Source organism: Amblyraja radiata, chromosome 4, assembly GCF_010909765.2.
Source record: "Amblyraja radiata isolate CabotCenter1 chromosome 4, sAmbRad1.1.pri, whole genome shotgun sequence".
Lineage (NCBI taxonomy): Eukaryota > Metazoa > Chordata > Chondrichthyes > Rajiformes > Rajidae > Amblyraja > Amblyraja radiata.
In genome coordinates, this window is record NC_045959.1 from 57,375,270 (window position 1) to 57,398,863 (window position 23,594).

The following is a 23,594-nucleotide window of genomic DNA, read 5'->3' on the forward strand; positions in this document are numbered from 1 at the left end:
CAAACTCTGTACAGACAGCACCCATGGTCAGGATTGAACCCACATCTCTGGTGAGGTAGCGGCTCCACTATGCTGGGGTACTTGTGTACGGGGTAATTGTTGGTCGGCGCGGACTCAGTGGACCGAAGGGCCTGTTTCCACGCTGTCTCTCTAAACTAAACTGAACTAAACTAAAAAAACTAAACTGGAACTGCAGAGATACTGCCGGTCCCACTAAGTCACTCCAGGACTTTGAGTCATTTTTTAAACCAGGATCTGGATTTCCTAGTGAGTAGGAAGGAACTGCAGATGCTGGTTTACACCGAAGATGGACATGAAATCCTGCAGTTACTCAACTGGGACCCTTCATCAGACTGAGAGTCAGGGGAGGGGGCCACTGGTGGTATGGGAAGGTACAGAACCAGGCAGAGCCTGCACCGATGACCCAGGTGGAGCCCACAATGGTCCATTGTTGGCTGGGGACGAGATGATAACGAAGGAATACAAACAATGAAATTAGCAAGAGGCCCAGGGTGGGAGAGGGATGGAGAGAGAGGGAATGCAAGGATTACTTGAAGTTGGTGAAATCCATTTTCATACTGCTGGGTTGTAGGCTGCCCATGCGAAATATGAGGAGCTGTGTTTCCTAGTTTCACATTTTGCTTTAGGTTTTAAGGAATGTTTTTTTCCAGGTAACTTATCATTTCTCAATCTCTTTTCCTTTTGCCTTTCTCTGCCATGAAGAAGACGTACCAGTGCATCAAGTGCCAGATGATCTTCCAGTGTGAATGGGACATACAAGTCCATGTGGCCAACCATATGTTGGGTGAGTGCCTCAACCTTCTAGTCCTGTGTAAACATATGTGTAAGGGTGGACAGACACACAAGGACATGGATACATACATGAACCACTGCACGGCCCCACGTGTGATCTAATCAGGCTCGCTCGCGCTGAATGCTCGGAATGGACATTGCGGGCTGCAGGGCCTGTTCATGTAGAAACAAGGTACTGCAGATGCTGGTTTATACCGAAGATAGACACAAAGTGCCGGAGTAACTCAGCGGGTCAGGCAGCATCTCTGGAGAAAAAGGATGGGTGACGTTTCGGATCGGGACTGATGAAGGATCTGAATGTCTGAAGAAGGGTCCCCACCGTCACAATCAGTCTGAAGAAGGGTCTCGACCCGAAACGTCGCCCATCGTTTATCTCCAGAGATGCTGCCTGACCCGCTGAGTTACTCCAGCATTTTGTGTTTATTTGTTGCTCACACAGAGCCTGGTTTATTCCGACTCTACCCACGGCCTAGTCGATGTTGTGGTGGTGCTGGATCCTGGTCCTCCCGCCTCACTGACCAGGTAGACAGTGGGAGGGCTGGAGTAAACATCCAAGGCCCACGCACTAACCGTCAGCGGGTAGTGCCTGAGTGTGGACACACTTGTGTGCAGAGGCACGGACACCCGCATGAACAAAGTGCATCGGACATGGACACAAGTGTGTACAAGGACACGGACAGGCACACTAAGACATGGACACAAGTGTGTACAAGGACACGGACAGGCACACTAAGACATGGACACAAGTGTGTACAAAGACAAAGACATGGACACACACATGAACATCAGGCACACAAACGTGTAGACAAAGATGCAGACAGACACACAAAGACACTGGCACATCCATCAACAAAGTATATCAGACGCACAAACATGTGTACAATGACTCATACATGACCAAACAGGTAAGTCGGACTCTCAAACACCAGCGCAAAGACACAACACTCAAAGACACGGATCCGTACGTGAACATACAAAATAAATCAGACATGCAACTCGTGTTTACGATGACACGGACAGACAGACGAATACACGGACACATAATTATATTCCCAAGCGTGAGTATAAAGCGACAGATACACAAAGACACATACATGAACGGACAGATAAATCAGACATGCAACACACATACAATGGCACAAAGAGAAGAAACACAAAGACGGGCACATACATGACAAACAAAGAAAATCGGATACACAAACATACATACAAAGATAATACATTTGTAAACACAGCTGGTCAGGCAGCATCTGTGGAGAGAGAAACAGAGGTAACGTTTCAAGTCAATGACCTCTCATAACTGGGGGAGTTTGGAGGTTAAACCTGCCCACTGTTGCCATCTGGAGTAAAATAGTTCTGTTCCTCCGTCATTTCAATGGTTCAATGCTGCTTTATTGTCACTTGTGCAAAGTCCAAATGCAGAGTGAAATCCTTTTACCTGCAGTCCAGTACAGTATTGCCATACCCAAGCACATCCCCGAATAGCAACGTGACAGAAATAGTCTACTGATCCCGCATGCAAGTGGCGCCATATTTTGGCGGCATTTTCAAAGTCCAGTCCGCGCTCCAGTTGTTGTGAGCGGTGCCCATTCCGGACGGGCTCCAGGCTGCTGTCGATCCTCCGGTCTTGGACGTGTGGATCGAGCAGCGAGCCCACGTCCCTCTCCTCGCCCATCCACCTTTGTGCCCCGGGGGCACCTCCTGCAGCCCACCTCGAGGGCGTTGTAGGTCAGACCCCGGTCCCCTCTCCTCTCTTCTCCTCTCCTATCGGCCTCACTCCTCCCCTGTCACATCCGTCATCGTCGCTGGCTCCATCCCTCCTGCTCTCTGGTCTCCTGTTTCTTCACACGATCCATCCCCAACCTCTCTCACAAAGCCTCATCACCTCTTCCACCGTTTCATCTCCTGTTCTTCCATATAGCATTACTCTTTCCCCCTTTACACTCCTCTCCTCACCTCCCCTCCTCAGGCCCCGTTCATTAATATAGAACACGTAGAAAGATAGAAACATAGAAAATAGGTGCAGAAGTAGGCCATTCGGCCCTTCGAGCTTGCACCGCCATTCAATATGATCATGGCTGATCATCCAACTCAGTATCCTGTACCTGCCTTCTCTCCATACCCCCTGATCCCTTTAGCCACAAGGGCCACATCTAACTCCCTCTTAAATATAGCCAATGAACTGGCCTCAACTACCTTCTGTGGCAGAGAATTCCACAGATTCACCACTCTCTGTGTAAAAAATGTTTTTCTCATCTCGGTCCTAAAAGACTTCCCCCTTAACCTTAAACTGTGACCCCTTGTTCTGGACTTCCCCAACATCGGGAACAATCTTCCTGCATCTAGCCTGTCCAACCCCTTAAGAATTTTGTACGTTTCTATAAGATCCCGCCTCAATCTTCTAAATTCTAGCGAGTACAAGCCGAGTCTATCCAGTCAGTACACACATCAGTACAGCACAGCCACAGGCCATTCGGCCCACAATGTCCGTGCTAAACACAGTGCCAAAATAAACACCTCCTCTGCCTGCAAGTGATCCATACCCCTCCATTCCCTGCATAACACTTGCCCTGCACATCTCCTTTAAACTTCGTATCTCTCACAAACCAATGCCCTCTAGTATTTGATATTTCAATGGTTCAATTATTTTCACCTGGATAGAAAGGTTCTGAGTGTCTACCCTGTCTCTGCCTCTCATCATTCTCTATACTTCTATCAGGTCTCCCCTTCCAGAGAAAACAAAGGTTCAAAGGTTATTTTATTGGTCACATACACCTAGGTGTAGTGAAATGCTTCTTGCCATGCAGCACATAAAGAAAGAATACCGACATAACAGTAATAAAGAAATTTAAACATAAAAACATCCCCCCACAATGGTTCGCATTATGAGGGAAGGCACAAAGTCCAGTCCCCATCCCATGTCCACCCATAGTCGGGCCTATTGAGGCCTCCACAGTTGCCTTTACGGAGGCCCGATGTTCCAGGCCGTTCTCGCCGGGTGATGGTGCTCCGGCGTCGGGAGAATCCTCTCAGCGGCATGGGAACCCTGGAACGGCCACTTCCCTTCCCTTCCAATCAAATATGAATAAATCCATATCTGTTCCCTTGAAAGGACACAGACCTGAAACGTTAATCATGATTCTCTCTCCTCAGAAGCTGCCTGACCCGCTGAGTGTTATAAACCAGCAGTTACAGTGTCCTTATGTCTTAACTTTTGAACCACACATCAGCTCATCCATGGCACAAAGCAAGGGTGAGGGACTTTGCGGGAGGAAATGTGGACATTAGATAATCTATTGCCTCCCTGAGCAGACGGAGGGGAGAATGTACGTGCGATACTTCAACATGTTTAATGTATCTGATGTGCACGGCGAGAAGGAATTATCTGGTTTATATTGTGGAGTAATTAACCAGGACTCTTGTCAACGGTTTAGAAAATTAGCCGAGCACCTGATTCCGTGGAAATTCATGACGGCTGATTTTATTTTAGGGAGAGATGCTTGCAATGTGGCTTATCGTGTACTGAGGGAGCGCTGCACTGTGGTGGGGAGGGGGGGGGTACTGAGGGAGCGTTGCACTGTGGGGGGGGGGGGGGCAGTACTGAGGGAGCGCTGCACTGTGGGGGGGGGGGAGCAGTACTGCGGGAGCGCTGCACTGTGGGAAGACTTGTAAAGAGGGATCACTGCACTCTAAGATGAGAGAATAAAGTATTTCTACTCTCAAATGGTCACTGTGTACAGCTGGTAGTATTTCAAAAATGTTCTGCAAGATATCTTCCTCTGAACTGAAATTGAAAACACTCAGATTCTGTTAGTTAATGATTGTTAATAATGTGGACATTGAAGACCAGACCAACATTTACTGCTCATTCCTTACTTCTCTGGAGAAGGTGGGTAGTCGTCAAGTGTGTTTGTCTTATGCATTGGCAACGGAACAATGAAACTCTTACTTGCAGCAACCTAACAGGCCATTAACACAATAAATATATAATAATCAATTATACAACAAATTAATAACAGACATTAATATACAAGATAACCATAATAGTGCAAAATCGAAGTCTGTGATGCAACCGAAGACCCAGTCCACAGAAGATCACAGTTGCTGAGGTTAGTGTTGGGCAGTGTTCATGAGCCTGATTGTTGCTGGGAAGAAGCTGTTCTTGAACCTGGAGATCACGATTTTCAGGCTCCTGTACATTTCACTGACATCTTAGGATGTCAAGGAGATAGTAAAATAATTAAGAATTGCAGGTCTATTCCAGTTATAGACTAGTTTCTACTGATGCAACCTAGAGTGTGGCACAGTGGCGCAGCGGTAGAGTTGAAGCCAAAGCTGGGGAAGTGCCGAGTTCTTCCAACAGTGGATTTAGCCAGGTTTAAGTGCGTCTAAACTGGATTCATCCCTTTTACAAACATGAGGCCACACGGTACACTATGGACTGCTTGACTGTGATCAGCACAAGGGGCGGCACGTCTACCGTTTACAGAGCCCTGGTTAATTACTCCACAATATAAACCAGCGGCAGAGTTGCTGTCTTACAGCACCAGAGACCTGAGTTCGATCCTGACTATCGGTGCTGTCTGTACGGAGTCTGCATGTTCTCCCCGTGATCGGTATGGGTTTTCTCCGGGTGCTTCTGTTTCATTCCCACACTCCAAAGACATACAGGTTTGAAGGTTGTTTGGCGTCGATGAAATAGTCCCTAATGTGCAGGATAGTGCGAGTGTACGGGGTGATGGTTGTATCCATGTTGTATCTCTAAAGTCTAAATTAAAAGTTATGATGTATTGTCTTTTCGCTGACTGGATAGCACGCAACATAAAAGCTTTTCCCTGTACCTCGGTTCCAGTGACAATAATAGACTAAACTAAACTCCCTAAATTGATTCTGCACTAAATTCAGGTGCCCGCTAACTATGTTTCATCAACTGCAGTGTTTGGGTTAATGCAATTACCTCTGAAATATTCCCAATTGCAATCTTTGTCCCATTATCCTTTACCATCTGAATGTCCAAGCCTCCCATTTGTTTCCATCTTATTACCAACTTTAGCTGAGTCCTAATGATGATAATTATGTGTAATTTATCGTTTTTAACTGGAAAATGGTCTGTGCACAGCTTGAAAGCAGCCCAGGGAGTTTTGGAGTCACAATAGCAAAATCCCTCCCACAAGCCTTCAAAACAATGCCTTTACAAAACAGTTGCACAAGACGTTGGTGAGGCCCCACGGAGCATTGTGTTCAGTTTTGGTCACCCTGCTATGTAGGAAGGATGTTGTCAAGCTGGAAAGGAGAAAGCAGAATAGATTTACAAGGATGTTGCCAGGACTCGAGGGCCTGAGCTATAGGGCGAGGTTGGGCAGGCCGGGACTCTATTCCTAGTAGCGCAGGAGGATGAGGGGTGATCTTACAGCGGAGTACAAAACCATGAGGGGGATAGATAGGGTGAATGCACAGGGCAGGGGAATAATGCCCCTGTCCCACTGAGGAAACCTGAACGGAAACCTCTGGAGACTTTGCGCCCCACCCAAGGTTTCCATGCGGTTCCCGGAGGTTTTTGTCAGTCTCCCTACCTGCTTCCACTACCTGCAACCTCCGGCAGCCACCTGCAACCTCCGGGAACCGCACGGAAACCTTGGGTGGGGCGCAAAGTCTCCAGAGGTTTCCGTTCAGGTTTCCTAAGTGGGATAGGGGCATTAGGAAACAGAGGACATACAGTAGGTTTAAGGTGATGGGGGAAAGATTTAATAGGAACCCGAGGGACAACTTTTTGACAATGGTGGGTAAATGGAAGCAGCTGCTAGAGGAGGTGATTGAGGCAGATACTATAACAACATTTAAAAGGCATTTGAACAGTAAATGGATTGGAAAGGTTTCGAGGGATATGGGCCAAACACGGGCAGGTGAGACTAACTTAGATGGGGCATCTTGGTCGGCATACACAAGTTGGGCCGAAGGGACTGTTTCCGCGCTGTATCATTCTGGTGGCCAGACTTCAGCTGGAGTACTGCGTGCAGTTCTGGTTATATAGTCACGGAAGGATGTAAAGATGTTGAAGAGGGTGCAGAGGGATTCACCAGGATCTCGTCTGGGATGCAACGATTATGAGGAAGGACTGGGTCTGTTTTCCCTGCTGCCCTGGTGGGTACGAAGAGATGTGACTGAGATAGATAACATTATGAGGTGCACAGTTCCCTGAAGGTGGAATCTCATGTAGATAGGGTGGTAAAGAAAGCTTTTGGTGTGCTGGCCTTTATAAATCAGAGCATTGAGTATAGAAGTTGGGATGTAATGTTAAAATTGTACAAGGCATTGGTGAGGCCAATTCTGGAGTATGGTGTACAATTTTGGTCGCCTAATTATAGGAAGGATTTCAACAAAATAGAGAGAGTACAGAGGAGATTTACTAGAATGTTGCCTGGGTTTCAGCAACTAAGTTACAGAGAAAGGGTTAATGTTAGGTCTTTATTCTTTGGAGCGCAGAAGGTTAAGGGGGGACTTGATAGAGGTCTTTAAAATGATGAGAGGGATAGACAGAGTTGATGTGGATAAGCTTTTCCCATTGAGAGTAGGGACGATTCAAACAAGAGGACATGACTTGAGAATTAAGGGACAGAAGTTTAGGGGTAACATGAGCGGGAACTTCTTTACTCAGAGAGTGGTAGCTGTGTGGAATGAGCTTCCAGTGGAAGTGGGGGAGGCAGGTTGGATTTTATCATTTAAAAATAAATTGGATAGGTATATGGATGGGAAAGGAATGGAGGGTTATGGTCTGGGTGCAGGTAGATGGGACTAGGGGAAAATAAGTGTTCGGCACAGACTTGAAGGGCCGAGATGGCCTGTTTTTCGTGCTGTCATTGTTATATGGTTATATGGTATAGAAAAGGTAGCAAGCAGGAAACCTTTCCCCACACCAGAAGTTGATAAAAGGTGCACTTTTATTTTTGTTATTGTTATTTTAGTTTATTGTCATGTGCACCGAGGTACAGTGAAAAGCTTCTGTTGCATGCTAAGCAGTCAGCAGAAGGACAATACATAATTACAGTCGCGCATTCACAGTGTACAGATACATGATAAGAGGGATAACATTTAGTGCAAGGTCCAGGAAGGTCCGATCAAAGATAGTCCGAGGTTCTCCAATGAAGTAGATAGTAGTTCAATCCTGCTCTCTGATCGCGATAGGATGGTTCCGTTGCCTGATAACAGCTGGGAAGAAACTTCCCCTCAAACTAGAGGTGTGCGTTTTCACACTTCTATACCTTTTGCCCGATGGGAGAGGAGAGACGGAATGGCCAGGGTGCGACTTGTCCTGGATTAATCTGGTGGCCTTGCCGAGGCAGCACGAGATGTAAATGGAGTCAATGGGAGGGAGGTTGGTTTGTGTGATGGTCTGGGCTGCGCCCACAGTTCGCTGCAACTGACGGGTTGCATCACAGCTTGGTTTGGGAACAGCTCTGCTAAAGACCGCAAGATATTGCCGAGTTGTGGATGTAGCCCAGTCCATCACACAGACCAGACTCCCCACCGTCGACTCCATCTACACTTCACCCTGCCTCGCAAATGCAGCCAACATAATCAAAGACTTGTCCCATCACAGTCATTCCTCCTTCTCCCCGCTCCTCTCTGGTAGAAGGTACAGAAGCTTGAAAGTGCGCACCACCAGACTCAGGAACAGCTTCTTCCCCTCTGTCATCAGATTTTTGAAGCGTCCCTCCATAACCTAGGGTACTGACCAATTCACCTCTACCCCATTGCAGACATTGGACTTTGTCTCTGGAACTGATGAGCAACAATGCTGAGAACTACAGCATTGGGACAAAGACCCATCAGTTATATATTTGCCTCTCTATTCCACAATTTGAGATTTGTAATAGAAAAAAAAATCACATGTGGTTAAAGTGCACATTGTCAGATTTTATTAAAGGGTATTTATTTCCATTTTGGTTTCAGCATGTAGAAATTACAGCTGTGTTTATACATAGTCCCCCCATTTCAGGGCACCATAATGTTTGGGACACAGCAATGTCATGTAAATGAGAGTAGTCATGTTTAGTATTTTGTTGCATATCCTTTGCATGCAATGACTGCTTGAAGTCTGCGATTCATGGACATCACCAGTTGCTGGGTGTCTTCTCTGGTGATGCTCTGCCAGGCCTATATTGCAGCCATCTTTAGAATGTGCTTGTTTTGGGGGCTAGTCCCCGTCAGTTTTCTCTTCAGCATATAAAGACATGCTCAGTTGGGTTCAGATCGGGTGATTGACATGGCCACAAGAATTGACCATTTTTTAGTTTTGAAAAACTCCTTTGTTGCTTTAGCAGTCTGTTTGGGATCATTGTCTTGCTGTAGAATGAACCGCCGGCCAATGAGTTTTGAGGCATTTGTTTGAACTTGAGCAGATATAATGTGTCTATACACTTCAGAATTCATTATGCTACTACCATCAGCAGTTGTATCATCAATGAAGATGATACAACTGCTGAAGTGAAGAAGTGAGCCAGTACCTTCAGCAGCCATACATGCCCAGGCTATAACACCCTCACCACCGTGTTTCACAGATGACGTGGTATGCTTTGGATCTTGGGCAGTACCTTCTCTCCTGCATACATTGCTCTTGCCATCACTCTGATATGTTAATCTTGGTCTCATCTGTCCACAAGACCTTTTTCCAGAAATTCTGGTTGCTCTTTTAAGTACTTCTTGGCAAACTGTAACCTGGCCATCCTACTTATTGCGGCTAACCAGTGGTTTGCATCTTGCAGTGTAGCCTCTGTATTTCTGTTCATGAAGTCTTCTGCGGACAGTGGTCATTGACAAATTCGCACCTGACTCCTGAAGAGTGTTTCTGATCAGTTGGACAAGTGTTTGGGGATTTTTTTTTGTTATAGAGAGAATTCTTCTGTCATTCTTGTTACTTATTTTATTCTTCTTTGTCAGTCTCATAATGGCTTATTTGACTTGCATTGGCACAACTTTGCTCCTCATGTTGATAAACAGCAATAAAAGTTTCCAAATGTGATGTAAAGACTGGAGGAAAGACTAGGTGCTGAGAGCTCTCTCATACCTGCATGAAGGAGGCAATTAAACACACCTGAGCAATTACAAACACCTGTGAAGCTATGTGTCCCAAACATTATGGTGCCCTGAAATGGGGGGAGTATGTATAAACACAGCTGTAATTTCTACATGGTGAATCCAAAATTCTGTGGAATTCTCTGCCACAGAAAGTAGTTGAGGCCAGTTCATTGGCTATATTTAAGAGGGAGTTAGATGTGGCCCTTGTGGCTAAAGGGATCAGGGGGTATGGAGAGAAGGCAGGTACAGGATACTGAGTTAGATGATCAGCCATGATCATATTGAATGGCAGTGCAGGCTCGAATGGCCGAATGGCCTACTCCTGCACCTATTTTCCATGTTTCTATGTATAAAAATACCCTTTAATAAAATCTGACAATGTGCACTTTAATCAGATGTGATTTTTGTTCTATTACAAAACTCAACTTGTGGAGTACAGAGGCAAATAAATAAATGATGTCTGAAGAAGGGTTTCGACCCGAAACATTGCCTATTTCTTTCGCTCCATAGATGCTGCCTCACCCGCTGAGTTTCTCCAGCATTTTTGTCTACCTTCGATTTTCCAGCATTTGCAGTTCCTTCTTAAACAAATAAATGATGGGTCTTTGTCCCAAACATTATGGAAGACACTGCATATTCTACACTCTGTATCTTCCCTTTTGCTCTACATATTGTCCTTGAGTTTGACTTGATTGTATTATGGTATATTTGCTCTGGTTAGATAGCATGCAAAACAAAGCATTTATGTGTAACTTGATACATGTGACAATAATAAACCTAAACTCAACCTAAAACTACACTTGGGGTAAGGGGTAAGAGATTTAAAATGGTCTTTTCTCCCCCAGAGAATGGTGGGTGCCTGGAACAGGCTATCATGTCAAGAGCATTTAATTGCCTTTGTACCGACAACAGAACAATTCTTACTTGCAGCAGCATTACAGGCCCATTAACGCAATAACACATGGATATACACAAAATAATCAAAACATTCATAATCAATAATATACAGAATAGTATCTAGTGCATAGAAGTTAGGAGGTCATGTTGCAGTTATATAAGACAAGGCCGCATTTAGAGTATTGTGTTCAGTTCAGGGCACCACTTTATAGGGAAGATATTGACAAATTGGAAAGGGTGCAGAGAAGATTTATGAGGATGTTGCCAGGACTCGAGGGCCTGAGCTAGAGGGAGAAGTTCAGAAGGCTGGGATACTATTCCTAGATCGGAATAGATCGGGTAGACCACTGAGTCTTTTGCCCAGAGTAGGGGAATCAAGAGCCAAAGGACATAGGTGTAAGGTGAAGGGTGAAAGATTTTTTTTTTTTTTTTTAAATATATTTTTATTAGAAGTAGACATATTATAAAGTATAGTTACATATTATAGTAAAATTTTTTTTTCATATACATCAGTCATACATTATTAACATTTTCAATTGTCGATTACTTCTGCTTCTAGTGTTTTTTTTTATATAGATAGAAAAAGAGAGAAAGAGAGAAAAAAGAGTTCCAAATATCAAAAAAACAGAAAAGGTGGAATGGATTACTTATAATACGTCATTGGAGATAGGTTCGTAGATTATAAAGTATAACTTTTCATCTACTCCTGAGTTCAAGTTTCAGTTGGGTTTTCGTGCTGGGCCAGTCTATCCCTTCAGATAATTAATGAATGGAGCCCATATTTTAACAAAAAGTACTTGATTTAATCGGAGTCTGAGGAGTAATTATTTAACACAAAGTGTGTGGGTGCATGGAACGAGCTGCCAGAGGATGTAGTTGAGGCAGGGACTATTTACGATGCTGGCTCGAAGGGCCGAATGGCCTACTCCTGCACCTATTGTCTATTGTCTATTACAATATTTAAGAAGCAATTAGACAGGTACATGGACAGGACAGGTTTAGAGGGATGTGGGCCAAATGCAGGCAGGTGGGACTAGTGTAGATGGGTCATGTTGGTCGGTGTGGGCAAGTTGGGCCGAAGGGCCGGTTTCTACGATGTATGACTATGACTATGACTCCTTCCAAAAAACTCAATAAATAACTTAAGTTGGAAGAGAGGAGGGGCAGGCCAATGTGTGGCAGATTCAAGATTCAAGATAGGATAATGAAATTCTTGCTTTGCTTCAGCACAACAGAACATAGTAGGCACGACTACAGAACAGATCAGATAATAGGTAAACGTAGGCAGAGGGGGGTTTTGATAGACAGATGGTTGGTCAAAGGCTAGAGATGGTGTGGCACGGTGGCGCAGCGGTAGAGTTGCTGCCTTACAGCGAATGCAGCGCCGGAGACCCGGGTTCTATCCCGACTACGGGTGCAGTCTGCACGGAGTTTGTACTTTCTCCCCGTGACCACGTGGGTTTTCTCCGAGATCTTCGGTTTCCTCCCGCACTCCAAAGACATACAGGTATGTAGGTTAATTGGCTTGGTAAATGTAAAAATTGTCCCTAGTGGGTATAGGATAGTGTTAATGTGCCAGGATCGCTGGTCGGCGCGGACCCGGTGGGCCGAAAGGGCCTGTTTCTGCGCTGTATCTCTAAACTAAAACGAAGATAAAAAATCATTACTTGCGGCAGTTCAACAGGCCTGTAAACACAATAACACGGATAATTTTTTTTAAATGCCATTTTTAATAACGACAGCACTAGTGTAAAAGAACCAAAGACAGTCTTTAGTTCATAGTTGAGGTCAGTGTTTTAGTTTTAGTTTAGAGATACAGAGCAGAAACAGGCCATTCGGCCCACTGAGTTCGTGCCGACCAACGGCCCTGCACACTAAAGGGCCTGTCCCACTAACGCGACTTTTCAGCGACTGTCTTCGACCTTCAAGTTCGAGGGCACTCGCCTGAAAAACCTCGAGCTGGATCGACCATCAGCGATGAAACCGCGAGTCGGATCGACCGTCTGCACACACACACACACACACACACAAACACATCGCAAAGGCGGGAACCTGGGAAAGCGGGGGAGCGCAGTCTGAAATTCACACCTGCGATGAACAGGAAGGTAAAAGACAGCTGGAACAGTTCGGTAAGTCCTTTAGAGAGCGCGGAGGGGGGGGGGGGGGGGGGGAGAGAAGGGGGGGGAATTAGGATTGGAGACACTTTTAAGAAGCCAGACAAATTTTAATAAAGTTTAGCGAGCATTTAACATTACCAGTCGGTTTAATTACCTTTTTTTTCTCCACGAGCTTTAACTTCGACTACCTTCGATTACCTACGATAGCATTAAGACCTACTACAACCTACCTCGACTAAACCTACGAGTAAAAATATCGATTTTTTTCCATGGCAACCTTTTTTTACTCGCAGCATTTTTCGGCATGTTGAAAAAAACGTCGCTGAGGCCTCGAGTATGCGGGGACTACTCTCGAGCATGAAGGAGAGTTACAAAGACCTCCTAGAACCTCGTGTCGACCATGATGCGAGTAGAGTCGAGGGCAAACTCGTCTCAACTCGCGGGTTAGGTCGCCGCAGTGGGACAGGCCCTTATCACTATCGTACATACAAGTGACAATTTACAATTTAAACAAAGCCAATTAGCCTACAAACATACGTGTAGTGTTCAAGAGCCCGATGGTTGTTGAGAAGAAGCTGTTCTTATCAATAATCAATGATATGATAAATTGATCATTTGAAATTCTAGGTAACCATTTTAGTACAAAAATATAGTGTGTAGTGCAACCAAACACACAGTCCATAGAAGATCACAGTTACTGAGGTTAGTGTTGTGCTGTGTTCAAAAGCATGATGGTTGGTGAGAGGAAGCTGTTGCTGAATCCGGCAGTCACGGTTCTCAGGCTCTTGTACCTTCTACCCTACACTAGGAAGCAGAGATGTGTCTGGACAAGTGGTTCAAGCATTGAGGGCTACAGGCCAAACGTGCCAGAAAATGAAACTTACACAATGGGCTGTTTGCTACCTTTTCTGACACGGTGACGCAGTTGTAGAGTTGCTCCCCCACAGGCTCCAGAGTCCCAGGTTTGATCCCGAGTACGGGTGCTGTCAATACGGAGTTTGTACGTTCTCCCCGTGGCCTGCATGGGTTTTCTCCGGGCGCTCCAGTTTCCTCCCACACTCCAAAGACGTGCAGGTTTGTAGGTTAATTGGATGAGGTAAGAGCTGTAAATTGTCCCTGGTGTGTAGGATAGTGCTAGTGTACGGGGTGATCGCTGGTCGGCGCGGACTCAGTGGGCCAAAGGGCCTGTTTCCGCGCTGTATCTCTAAAATAAACTAAAACTAAACACAGATGGGTGCCCACGGGTCAGTGTGGATGTGTTGGGCCGAAGGGCCTGTTTCCATGCTGTATGACTCTATGACTCTAATTCTGTCTGTGCTAACTTTAGGAGGGGAAAGGCCAAGATTGGTTCTACAGCGTGGGATGGAAGGGGAAACACGCAGTCCGAGACCATACAAAGGTAGATTTCTCTCCATCTATCTCTCTAGTTATCTGTCTATCTATTGGGCTGTCTCCTCTTTCCATGCATCTACCTGTCTTTGCTCTTATAACTTTGTTTAACGGATGTTGCACTCACAAACACAAACGCCACAAACCAAAGGACAAGCTTAGCAAAGGTGGAGTAAACCCTCAAAATAGTTTCGTTTCGTTTCGTTTAGAGGTGCCGCATGGAACCAGGCCCTTCGGCCCACCAAGTCCACACCAACCAGTGATTACCCGCACACTAACACTACCCTACACACACCAGGGACAGTTTACAGTTGTACCAAGCCAATTAACCGACAAACCTGTATGTCTTTGGAACGGGGGCGGAAACCGAAGATCTTGGAGAAAACCCACGCAGGTCATGGGGAGAATGTACAAACTCTGTACAGACCAGCACCAGTAGTCAGGATCGAACCCGGGTCTCTGGCGCTGTGAGGTAGCACCTGCACCGCTGCGGAATTGCGTCGCTCAGTCGGCAGAAAGACTATATGCATGATTACAATGAAGTCGTCCACAGTGTACAGATACTGGATGAAGGGAATAAGAAGTTATAGAGTTATAAATGGTGTTGTTGCAGTAGAGGTTTTAAAGAGTGGAGCAATTGCAATGAATGATTGCAGATCCACTTCTGGGACCAGCATGCAGAGTCATTCAGCACGGAAACAGGCCCTTTGGCCCACTGAGTCCATGCCGGACATCAATCACCCGTTTACACATCCCATTTCATTCTCCCCTCAGTCCCATCACCTTCCCCCCAAATTTTGCCCACACATGTCAGGATTAGCAAGTACATTGTGGGGTTTTTCTAAGAAAGAGTTATAAAATTACCGGTGCCAGGGGTTATGGGGAGAAGGCAGGAGAATGGGGTTGAGAGGGAAAGGTAGATCTGCCATGATTGAATGGCGGAGTAAACGATGGGCCGAATGGCCTAATTCTGCTCCTAGAACGTATGAATTTATGAAGATTTCGAGTGGCAGAGCGAGGATAATAGTCTTTTTTCCAGGGTAGAGGTCGCTAAGAGGGCATTGGTTTAAGGTGAGACCGGAAAGAAGTGAATAAAATTATGTGGGGTGTCACAGGTAGAAAGGGTGGTCAAGAAGGCTTTTGGTACATTGACCTTCATCGGCCACGATATTGAGTATAGGAAAAAATTCTCAAAGTGCTGGAGTAACTCTTCTCCCCTCTCCCTTCGGGCAAAAGGCAGAGAAGTGTGAAAACACACCAGCAGATTCAAGGACAGTTTCTTCCCAGGTGTTATCAGGCAACTGAACCATTCTATCCACATCCAGAGAGCGGTCCTGAGCTGCCATCTACCCATTGGGGACCCTCGGACCACCTTTGATCGGTCTTTACTGGCTTAATTTTGCACTAAATGTTATTCCCTTATCCTGCATCTGTACACTGCGAATGGCTCGATTGTAATCATGTATTGTCTTTCCACTGACTGGTAAGCACGCAACAAAAGCTTTTCACTGTACCTCGGTACACATGACAATTAACTAATCGGAACTAACTCAACGGAACAGGCAACATCCCAGGAGAACATGGAGGGGCGATGTTTCGGGTCCTTAGGGCTGCACAATGACACAGCAGTTGAGTTGCTGCGTTACAGTGACCGAGATCCGGGATCGATCCTCACTACAGGTGCTGTCTGTACGGAGTTTGCACTTTCTCCCTGTCAACGCGTGGGTTTTCTCCGGGTGCTCTGATTTCCTTCCACATTCCAAAGACTTACAAGTTTGTAGGTTCATTGTCTTCTGTAAATTGTAAATTGTCCCTAGTGTGTAGGATAGTGTTAGTGCACGGAGTGATCACTGGTCGATGCCGACTCGGTGGGCCGGAGAGCATGTTTCCACGCTGTATCTCTAAAAGCTAAACATCACCTATCTACGTTCTCCAGAGGTGCTACCTGATCCGTTGAGTTACTCCAGCACTTTCTGACTATTTGCGTAAACCTGCATCTGCAGTTCCTCGTGTCTATTTTGAGTACAGACGTTGGGATGTTATGTTACACTTGTACAAGAGGTTGGTGAGACTGCATTCGGAGTATTATGCTCAGTTTTGATCCCCTTCTATAGGGAGGATATGATTAAGCTGGAAAGAGTGTAGAGAAGATTCGCGTGGATGTTGCCAGGACTCACTATAGGGAGAGGTTCGGCAGGCTAGGACTTTATGCTTTGGAATGCAGGAGGCTGAGGGGTGATCTTATAGAGGTGTACAAAATCATGGGAGGAATAGATTGTGTAAACAAACAGAGTCTCTTGCCCAGCGTGGGGGAATCGACAACCGGGGGACATGTATTTAAGGTGGGGGGGGTGTGGGGGGGGATTTAATGGGAACCTGAGGGGTAACATTTTTAGGAAAATTGTACATTGGGTTTTGAACAAGCTGTCGGAGGAGTTAGTTGAGGCAGGTGCTATCGTAACGTTTAAGAAACATTTAGACAGGCACATGGATAGGGTAGGTTTTGAGGGATATTGGGCAAACACAGGCAGATGGGACTAGTGTAGATATAACCATATAACCATATAACAATTACAGCACGGAAACAGGCCATCTCGACCCTTCTAGTCCGTGCCGAACACATAATCTCCCCTAGTCCCATATACCTGCGCTCAGACCATAACCCTCCATTCCTTTCCCATCCATATAACTATCCAATTTATTTTTAAATGATAAAAACGAACCTGCCTCCACCACCTTCACTGGAAGCTCATTCCACACTCTGAGTAAAGAAGTTCCCCCTCATGTTACCCCTAAACTTCAGTCCCTTAATTCTCAAGTCATGTCCCCTTGTTTGAATCTTCCCTACTCTCAGTGGGAAAAGCTTTTCCACGTCAACTCTGTCTATCCCTCTCATCATTTTAAAAACCTCTATCAAGTCCCCCCTTAACCTTCTGCGCTCCAAAGAATAAAGCCCTAACTTGTTCAACCTTTCTCTGTAACTTAGTTGCTGAAACCCAGGCAACATTCTAGTAAATCTCCTCTGTACTCTCTCTATTTTGTTGACATCCTTCCTATAATTAGGCGACCAAAATTGTACACCATACTCCAGAATTGGCCTCACCAATGCCTTGTACAATTTTAACATTACATCCCAACTTCTATACTCAATGCTCTGATTTATAAAGGCCAGCACACCAAAAGCTTTCTTTACCACCCTATCTACATGAGATTCCACTTTCAGGGAACTGTGCACAGTTATTCCCAGATCCCTCTGTTCACCTACATTCTTCAATTCCCTACCATTTACCATGTACGTCCTATTTTGATTTGTGCTGCCAAGTAGCACCTCACACTTATCAGCATTAAACTCCATCTGCCATCTTTCAGCCCACTCTTCCAACTGGCATAAATCTCTCTGTAGACTTTGAAACTCTACTTCATTACCCGCAACCCCATGTTGCCCCATGTTGCCCCAAGATGGGGCATGTTGGTTGGTGTTGGGCGAGTTGGACTCTGAAGATGGTCTGCAGAGATGCTCCCTGCCCTGTTGAGTTCCTGCAGCACGTTGTGTCTAAGCCTGATCAGGAACATCGTCTGTCCATTTTACCGCCACAGCCGCTGCTGTCTGACCCGCTGAGTCCCTTCAGCACTTTGTGTTTGACTCGGGATTGCAGCATCTGCAGTTTCTTGCGTTTTCCATTTGGTGCTGAGCTGCATGTACATTCCGGAGGTGTGGTCTGATGTAGCGACATTAACTCTGAGTCTAGTTGCAATGCCAAGTGAGACAAACATGGGGAGAAAAAAGCCCTAAAGTATTCTCGAATTTCAGCAATGCTTTAATCATAGTCAGCATGTTGCTATTAGGAATCTTAATTAAAGGGTGGCCCAAGGGATTATAATTTCACAATATTGATGTTTGCTCTGTTGGTACCTTTAGGGAGTTTACCAAAAGAAATTTGTAGATTTATGAAATGCAGCTACTGGCACAAAGAACATAATGTTTGACAGCTGGTGTAAAAAGGAAAATAGTGAAATTTGCTGTGCGTCTACAGGGAGGAGTTCTTTAAAAAAAAAACTGTGGAAAATTAGCTTTATGTCCCAGTGCTTGATATGAAAAAAAGATGTCTCTGATGTTTGAAAGGGTTTTTTTAATGACTTGTACAGTCACGAAGCATGTACAGAAGAAGGATAAAGGAGATCCCTCCATCTTTTAACACCCAAACACTATCGACGGTTGAAGTCGTAGAGGTGTATGGCATGGAATCAGGCCCTTCGGCCCACCTTATCCATACCGACACAGTTGGTTCCTGTACACTTTCCCCCTCTCACTTTATATCTATGCCCTCTAGGGTTGGACATATCCACCCTGGGGAAAGGGGTGGCACAGTGGCGCAGCGGTAGAGTTGCTGCCTTACAGCACCAGAGACCCGGGTTCGATCCTGACTACGGGTGATGTCACCGCGGTGTTTGTACGTTCTCTTCGTGACCGCGTGGGATTTCCCCGGGTGCTCCGGGTTCCTCCCACACTTCAAAGACGTGCAGGTTTGTAAGATAATTGTCTTCTGCTAATTGTAGGATAGTGTTAGTGTATGGGGTGATCGCTGGTCAGCACAGACTCGGTGGGCCGAAGGGCCAGCTTCCGCACCGTATCCCGAAACGGAACTATAAACAAAGCTGTCCACCCTAACTATTCCTCTCATAATTTTGTATAGGTCTATCAAGCCTCCTTTCAACCTCTAACGTTCCAGAGAAGTATGACTCTAAATGTTATAGTACCTGCCTCAACTACCTCCTCTGGCAGCTCGTTACATACACCCACCACCCTGGGATAAAGTCTGTGGTCATTTGTCTCTCTTATTAGATTAGTTTAATTTAATTTAGTTTAGTTAGTTTACTATTGTCGTGTGTACTGAGGCACAGTGAAAAGCTTTTTTGTTGCGTGCTATCCAGTCAGCGGAAAGATTACTTATGATTATGATTACATATGATTACATATGATTACATATGGGTCTTTCAGCCCAAATTGTCCATTCCCACCAAGATGCTCTCTTTATGTTATTGCCATTTGCCCACTTTTGACCTATTTCCTTCTAAACGTACCTCCCCATATACTTAGTTTCGTAGAGTCATGAAGTCATCCAGCACGGAAATAGGCCCTTTGGTCCAACCCGCCCACGGCCACTGAGATGTGTAGTTTCAGAAAGAACTGCAAATGCTGGAAAAATCGAAGGTAGACACAAAATGCTGACGAAATTCAGTGGGTGAGGCAGCATCTGTGGAGAGAGGGAATAGGCGACGTGTAGTTTAGTGTATCATCGGCATGTGCATCGAGGTATAGTGCAAAGATCTTTGTTGCGTGCTAACCAGTCAGCGGAAAGATTATACAGTACATGATTACAATCGAGCTTGCCACAGTGTACAGATGCAGGATAAAAGGAATGACATGCAGTACATGATAAGGTCCGATTAAAGATAGTGCGAGGGTCTCCTGTGAGGTAGGTCAGGACCGCTCTCAAGTTAGTTCAGTAAAAGTCGGATTTATTGGACATTGTCACACGGATAACCAGTTCCCGCAGTAAGTTGTTGCATGAAACTTCCCGCATTTCCTTTGTACATCGTCCCTGAGGCAACCTTTAAAACTTGGACGAAGGTCAAAAGTTACCCGCCTATATTCCAGTATCTTTCTCTCCCTCCGGCATCCATGTACCGCGGAGTTACTGTGAAGCTGAAATCGCCCTGACTGAAATGGGCAGCACGGTGGCACAGCGATAGAGTCGCTGCCTCATAGCGCCAGAGACCCGTGTTCGATCCTGACTACAGGTGCTGTATTTGATTTTTCCATCCTAGGGAAAAGGTTCTGACTGTCTACCCTCTCTATGCCTCTCAAATGAGCGGGCGGCACAGTGGTGCAGCAATGGAGTTGCTGCCTCACAGCGCCAGAGACCCAGGTTCGATCCTGACTGTTCTTCCTGTGACCACGTGGGTTTTCCCCGGGTGCTCTGGTTTCCTCCCATACTCTAAAGACGTGCGGGTTAATTGGCGTCTATAACTTGCCCTGAGTGTGTGGGATAGAACTAGTACCCACGTGATTGTTATGCCCCTGTCCCACTTAGGAAACCTGAACGGAAACCTCTGGAGACTTTGCGCCTCACCCAAGGTTTCTGTGCGGTTCCCGGAGGTTGCAGGTGGTTGCCGGAGGTTGCAGGTAGTGGAAGCAGGTAGGGAGACTGACAAAAACCTCCGGGAACCTCCGGGAACCGCATGGAACCCTTGGGTGCGGCGCAAAGTCTCCAGAGGTTTCCGTTCAGGTTTCCTAAGTGGGACAGGGGCATTAGACATTGTGGACACGGTGGGCCAAAGGGCCTGTTTTCATGCTGTGTCTCTAATCTAAACTAAACTAAAGTGACGTAATCCATTCTATCCATCCTTTCAAAATAGAAAATTAATTTGTTGATTGTTCAATTGAAACATACAACATGAAAACACGCCTCTCAGCCCACTGAGTTCACTCTGACCATCAATCACCCGTTCACACAAGTTCTATGTTATCCCCCTCTCACCCACACCCTGCACACAGAGTGCCAATTAACCTACAAACCCGCACGTCTTTGGGATGTGGAAGGAAACCGGAGCACCCGGAGGAAAACCCACACGGTCACAGATAGAACATGCAAACTCCACACAGACAGCACAGGTAGTCAGGATCGAACCAGCGTCTCTGGCACTGTAAGGCAGCGACGTCGAAATATCTTTAAACGTTCAGCGTCTAAGATTCATCACCTTGCAGTCATGACTCTGTAATTGCTACGAGTTCATACCTACTTATTTCTATTTGTGCCATCAATTAATCTACCTTACTTTGAAAGCTGTACAGAGGGAAATAAACACTGCTCAAGGTTACCGTATATCTGCTGTGTATATATTGATACTTTTTTCCTTGCTGTACGGGAGTTGTACTTCAGCTTTTCTGCATTGTACCTTCCTCTAAAACCTACCCCTGTGTTGTTCAGAGATACAGCCTGGAAACAGGCCCTTCAGCCCACTGAGCCAACATCGACCATTGATCACCCGTTCACTCCAGTTCTATGTTATCCCACATTCTCATCCACTCCCTGCACACTAGGGGCAATTTACAGCGGGCCAATTAACTCACAAACCTGAGCACCCGGAGGAACCCCATGTGGTCACAGGGAGAACGTGCAAACTCCACACAGACAGCGCCCGAGTTCAGGATTGAACTGAGTCTCTGGCGTTGTCTACCAGCTGCACCGCTGTGGTTAATCCCTATTAACATCACCTTGTCGCAAAGTTTTTCCAGCACTGACACAGGCCCTTCAGCCCTTCATATAACCATATAACCATATAACAATTACAGCACGGAAGCAGGCCATCTCGGCCCTACAAGTCCGTGCCGAACAATTATTTTCCCTTCGTCCCACCTGCCTGCACTCATACCATAACCCTCCATTCCCTTCTCATCCATATGCCTATCCAATTTATTTTTAAATGATACCATCGAACCTGCCTCCACCACTTCCACTGGAAGCTCATTCCACACAGCTACCACTCTCTGAGTAAAGAAGTTCCCCCTCATGTTACCCCTAAACTTCTGTCCCTTAATTCTGAAGTCATGTCCTCTTATTTGAATCTTCCCTATTCTCAAAGGGAAAAGCTTGTCCACATCAACTCTGTCTATCCCTCTCATCATTTTAAAGACCTCTATCAAGTCCCCCCTTTGCCTTCTGCGCTCCAGAGAATAAAGACCTAACTTATTCAACCTTTCTCTGTAACTTAGTTGTTGAAACCCAGGCAACATTCTAGTAAATCTCCTCTGTACTCTCTCTATTTTGTTGACATCCTTCCTATAATTGGGCGACCAAAATTGTACACCATACTCCAGATTTGGTCTCACCAATGCCTTGTACAATTTTAACATTACATCCCAGCTTCTATACTCAATGCTCTGATTTATAAAGGCTAGCATACCAAAAGCTTTCTTTACCACCCTATCTATATGAGATTCCACCTTCAAGGAACTATGCACGGTTATTCCCAGATCCCTCTGTTCAACTGTATTCTTCAATTCCCTACCATTTACCATGTACGTCCTATTTTGATTTGTCCTGCCAAGGTGTAGCACCTCACATTTATCAGCATTAAACTCCATCTGCCATCTTTCAGCCCATTCTTCCAAATGGCCTAAATCACTCTGTAGACTTTGGAAATCCTCTTCATTATCCACAACACCCCCTATCTTGGTATCATCTGCATACTTACTAATCCAATTTACCACACCTTCATCCAGATCATTGATGTACATGACAAACAACAAAGGACCCAACACAGATCCCTGAGGCACCCCACTAGTCACCTGCCTCCAACCCGACAAACAGCCATCCACCATTACCCTCTGGCGTCTCCCATTCAGCCACTGTTGAATCCATCTTGCTACTCCTGCATTTATACCCAACAGTTGAACCTTCTTAACCAACCTTCCATGAGGAACCTTGTCAAAGGCCTTACTAAAGTCCATATAGACAACATCCACTGCTTTACCCTCGTCAATTTCCCTAGTAACCTCTTCAAAAAATTCAAGAAGATTAGTCAAACATGACCTTCCAGGCACAAATCCATGTTGACTGTTCCTAATCAGTGTCTATGCTGGCCACCATTCTCCAGTGCTCCAAGGAATAAACCCTAACCAACCCAACCTCTCCATATAGTTCAGGCCCTCATCCTGACCATGTCAATGCATCAATGAGATAGAATATAGAACAACACAGCACAAGAACAGCCCTTCGGCCCACAATGTCTGTGCTGAACATGATGCTAAGACCAACTCTTATCTATCTGCACATAATCCATATCCCTCCATTCCCTGCATATCCATGCCTATCCAAAACCCCTTAAATGCCACTATCGTATCTGCCTCCACCATTACCCCTGGTAGCATGTTCCAGGCACCCATTATGCTCACTATGCTAAAGTTGCCCTGCACATCTCCTTTAAACATTGCCTCTCTCACGTTAAAGTTATGCTCTCTAATATTTGATTTTTCCATCCTGGGGAAAAAGGTTCTGATTGTCTACCCTATCTATGCCTCTTATATGAGTGGCAGCAGTGTTGCTGCCTCACAGGTCCAGACCCTGGGTTTCACCCTGACCTCGGGTGCTGTCTGTACGGAGTTTGTACGTTCTCCCTGCGACCGCGTGGGTTTTCCCGCAGTGCTCCGGTTTCCTCCCACACTCCAAAGACGTGCGGGTTTATAGTGTAAATTGTCCCTTGTGTGTTGGATTGAGCTAGTGTGTGGGGTGTTTGCTG

General features: G+C 45.7%; 1 protein-coding gene across 3 annotated transcripts in view; it reads left to right on the forward strand.

The window, feature by feature from the left end:
- The window catches only part of znf521 (zinc finger protein 521), a 306,599-nt gene that overhangs the window by 167,804 nt on the left and 115,201 nt on the right, over nucleotides 1–23,594 (forward strand). For 2 of the 3 annotated variants that reach the window (XM_033019505.1, XM_033019508.1), the window contains exons 4-5: nucleotides 724–805; nucleotides 14,230–14,301. In XM_033019505.1, the coding sequence (XP_032875396.1) occupies nucleotides 724–805; nucleotides 14,230–14,301 (154 nt within the window). The remainder of the gene's footprint in view (nucleotides 1–723; nucleotides 806–14,229; nucleotides 14,302–23,594) is intronic. The other variant, XM_033019507.1, reaches the window with a different exon arrangement.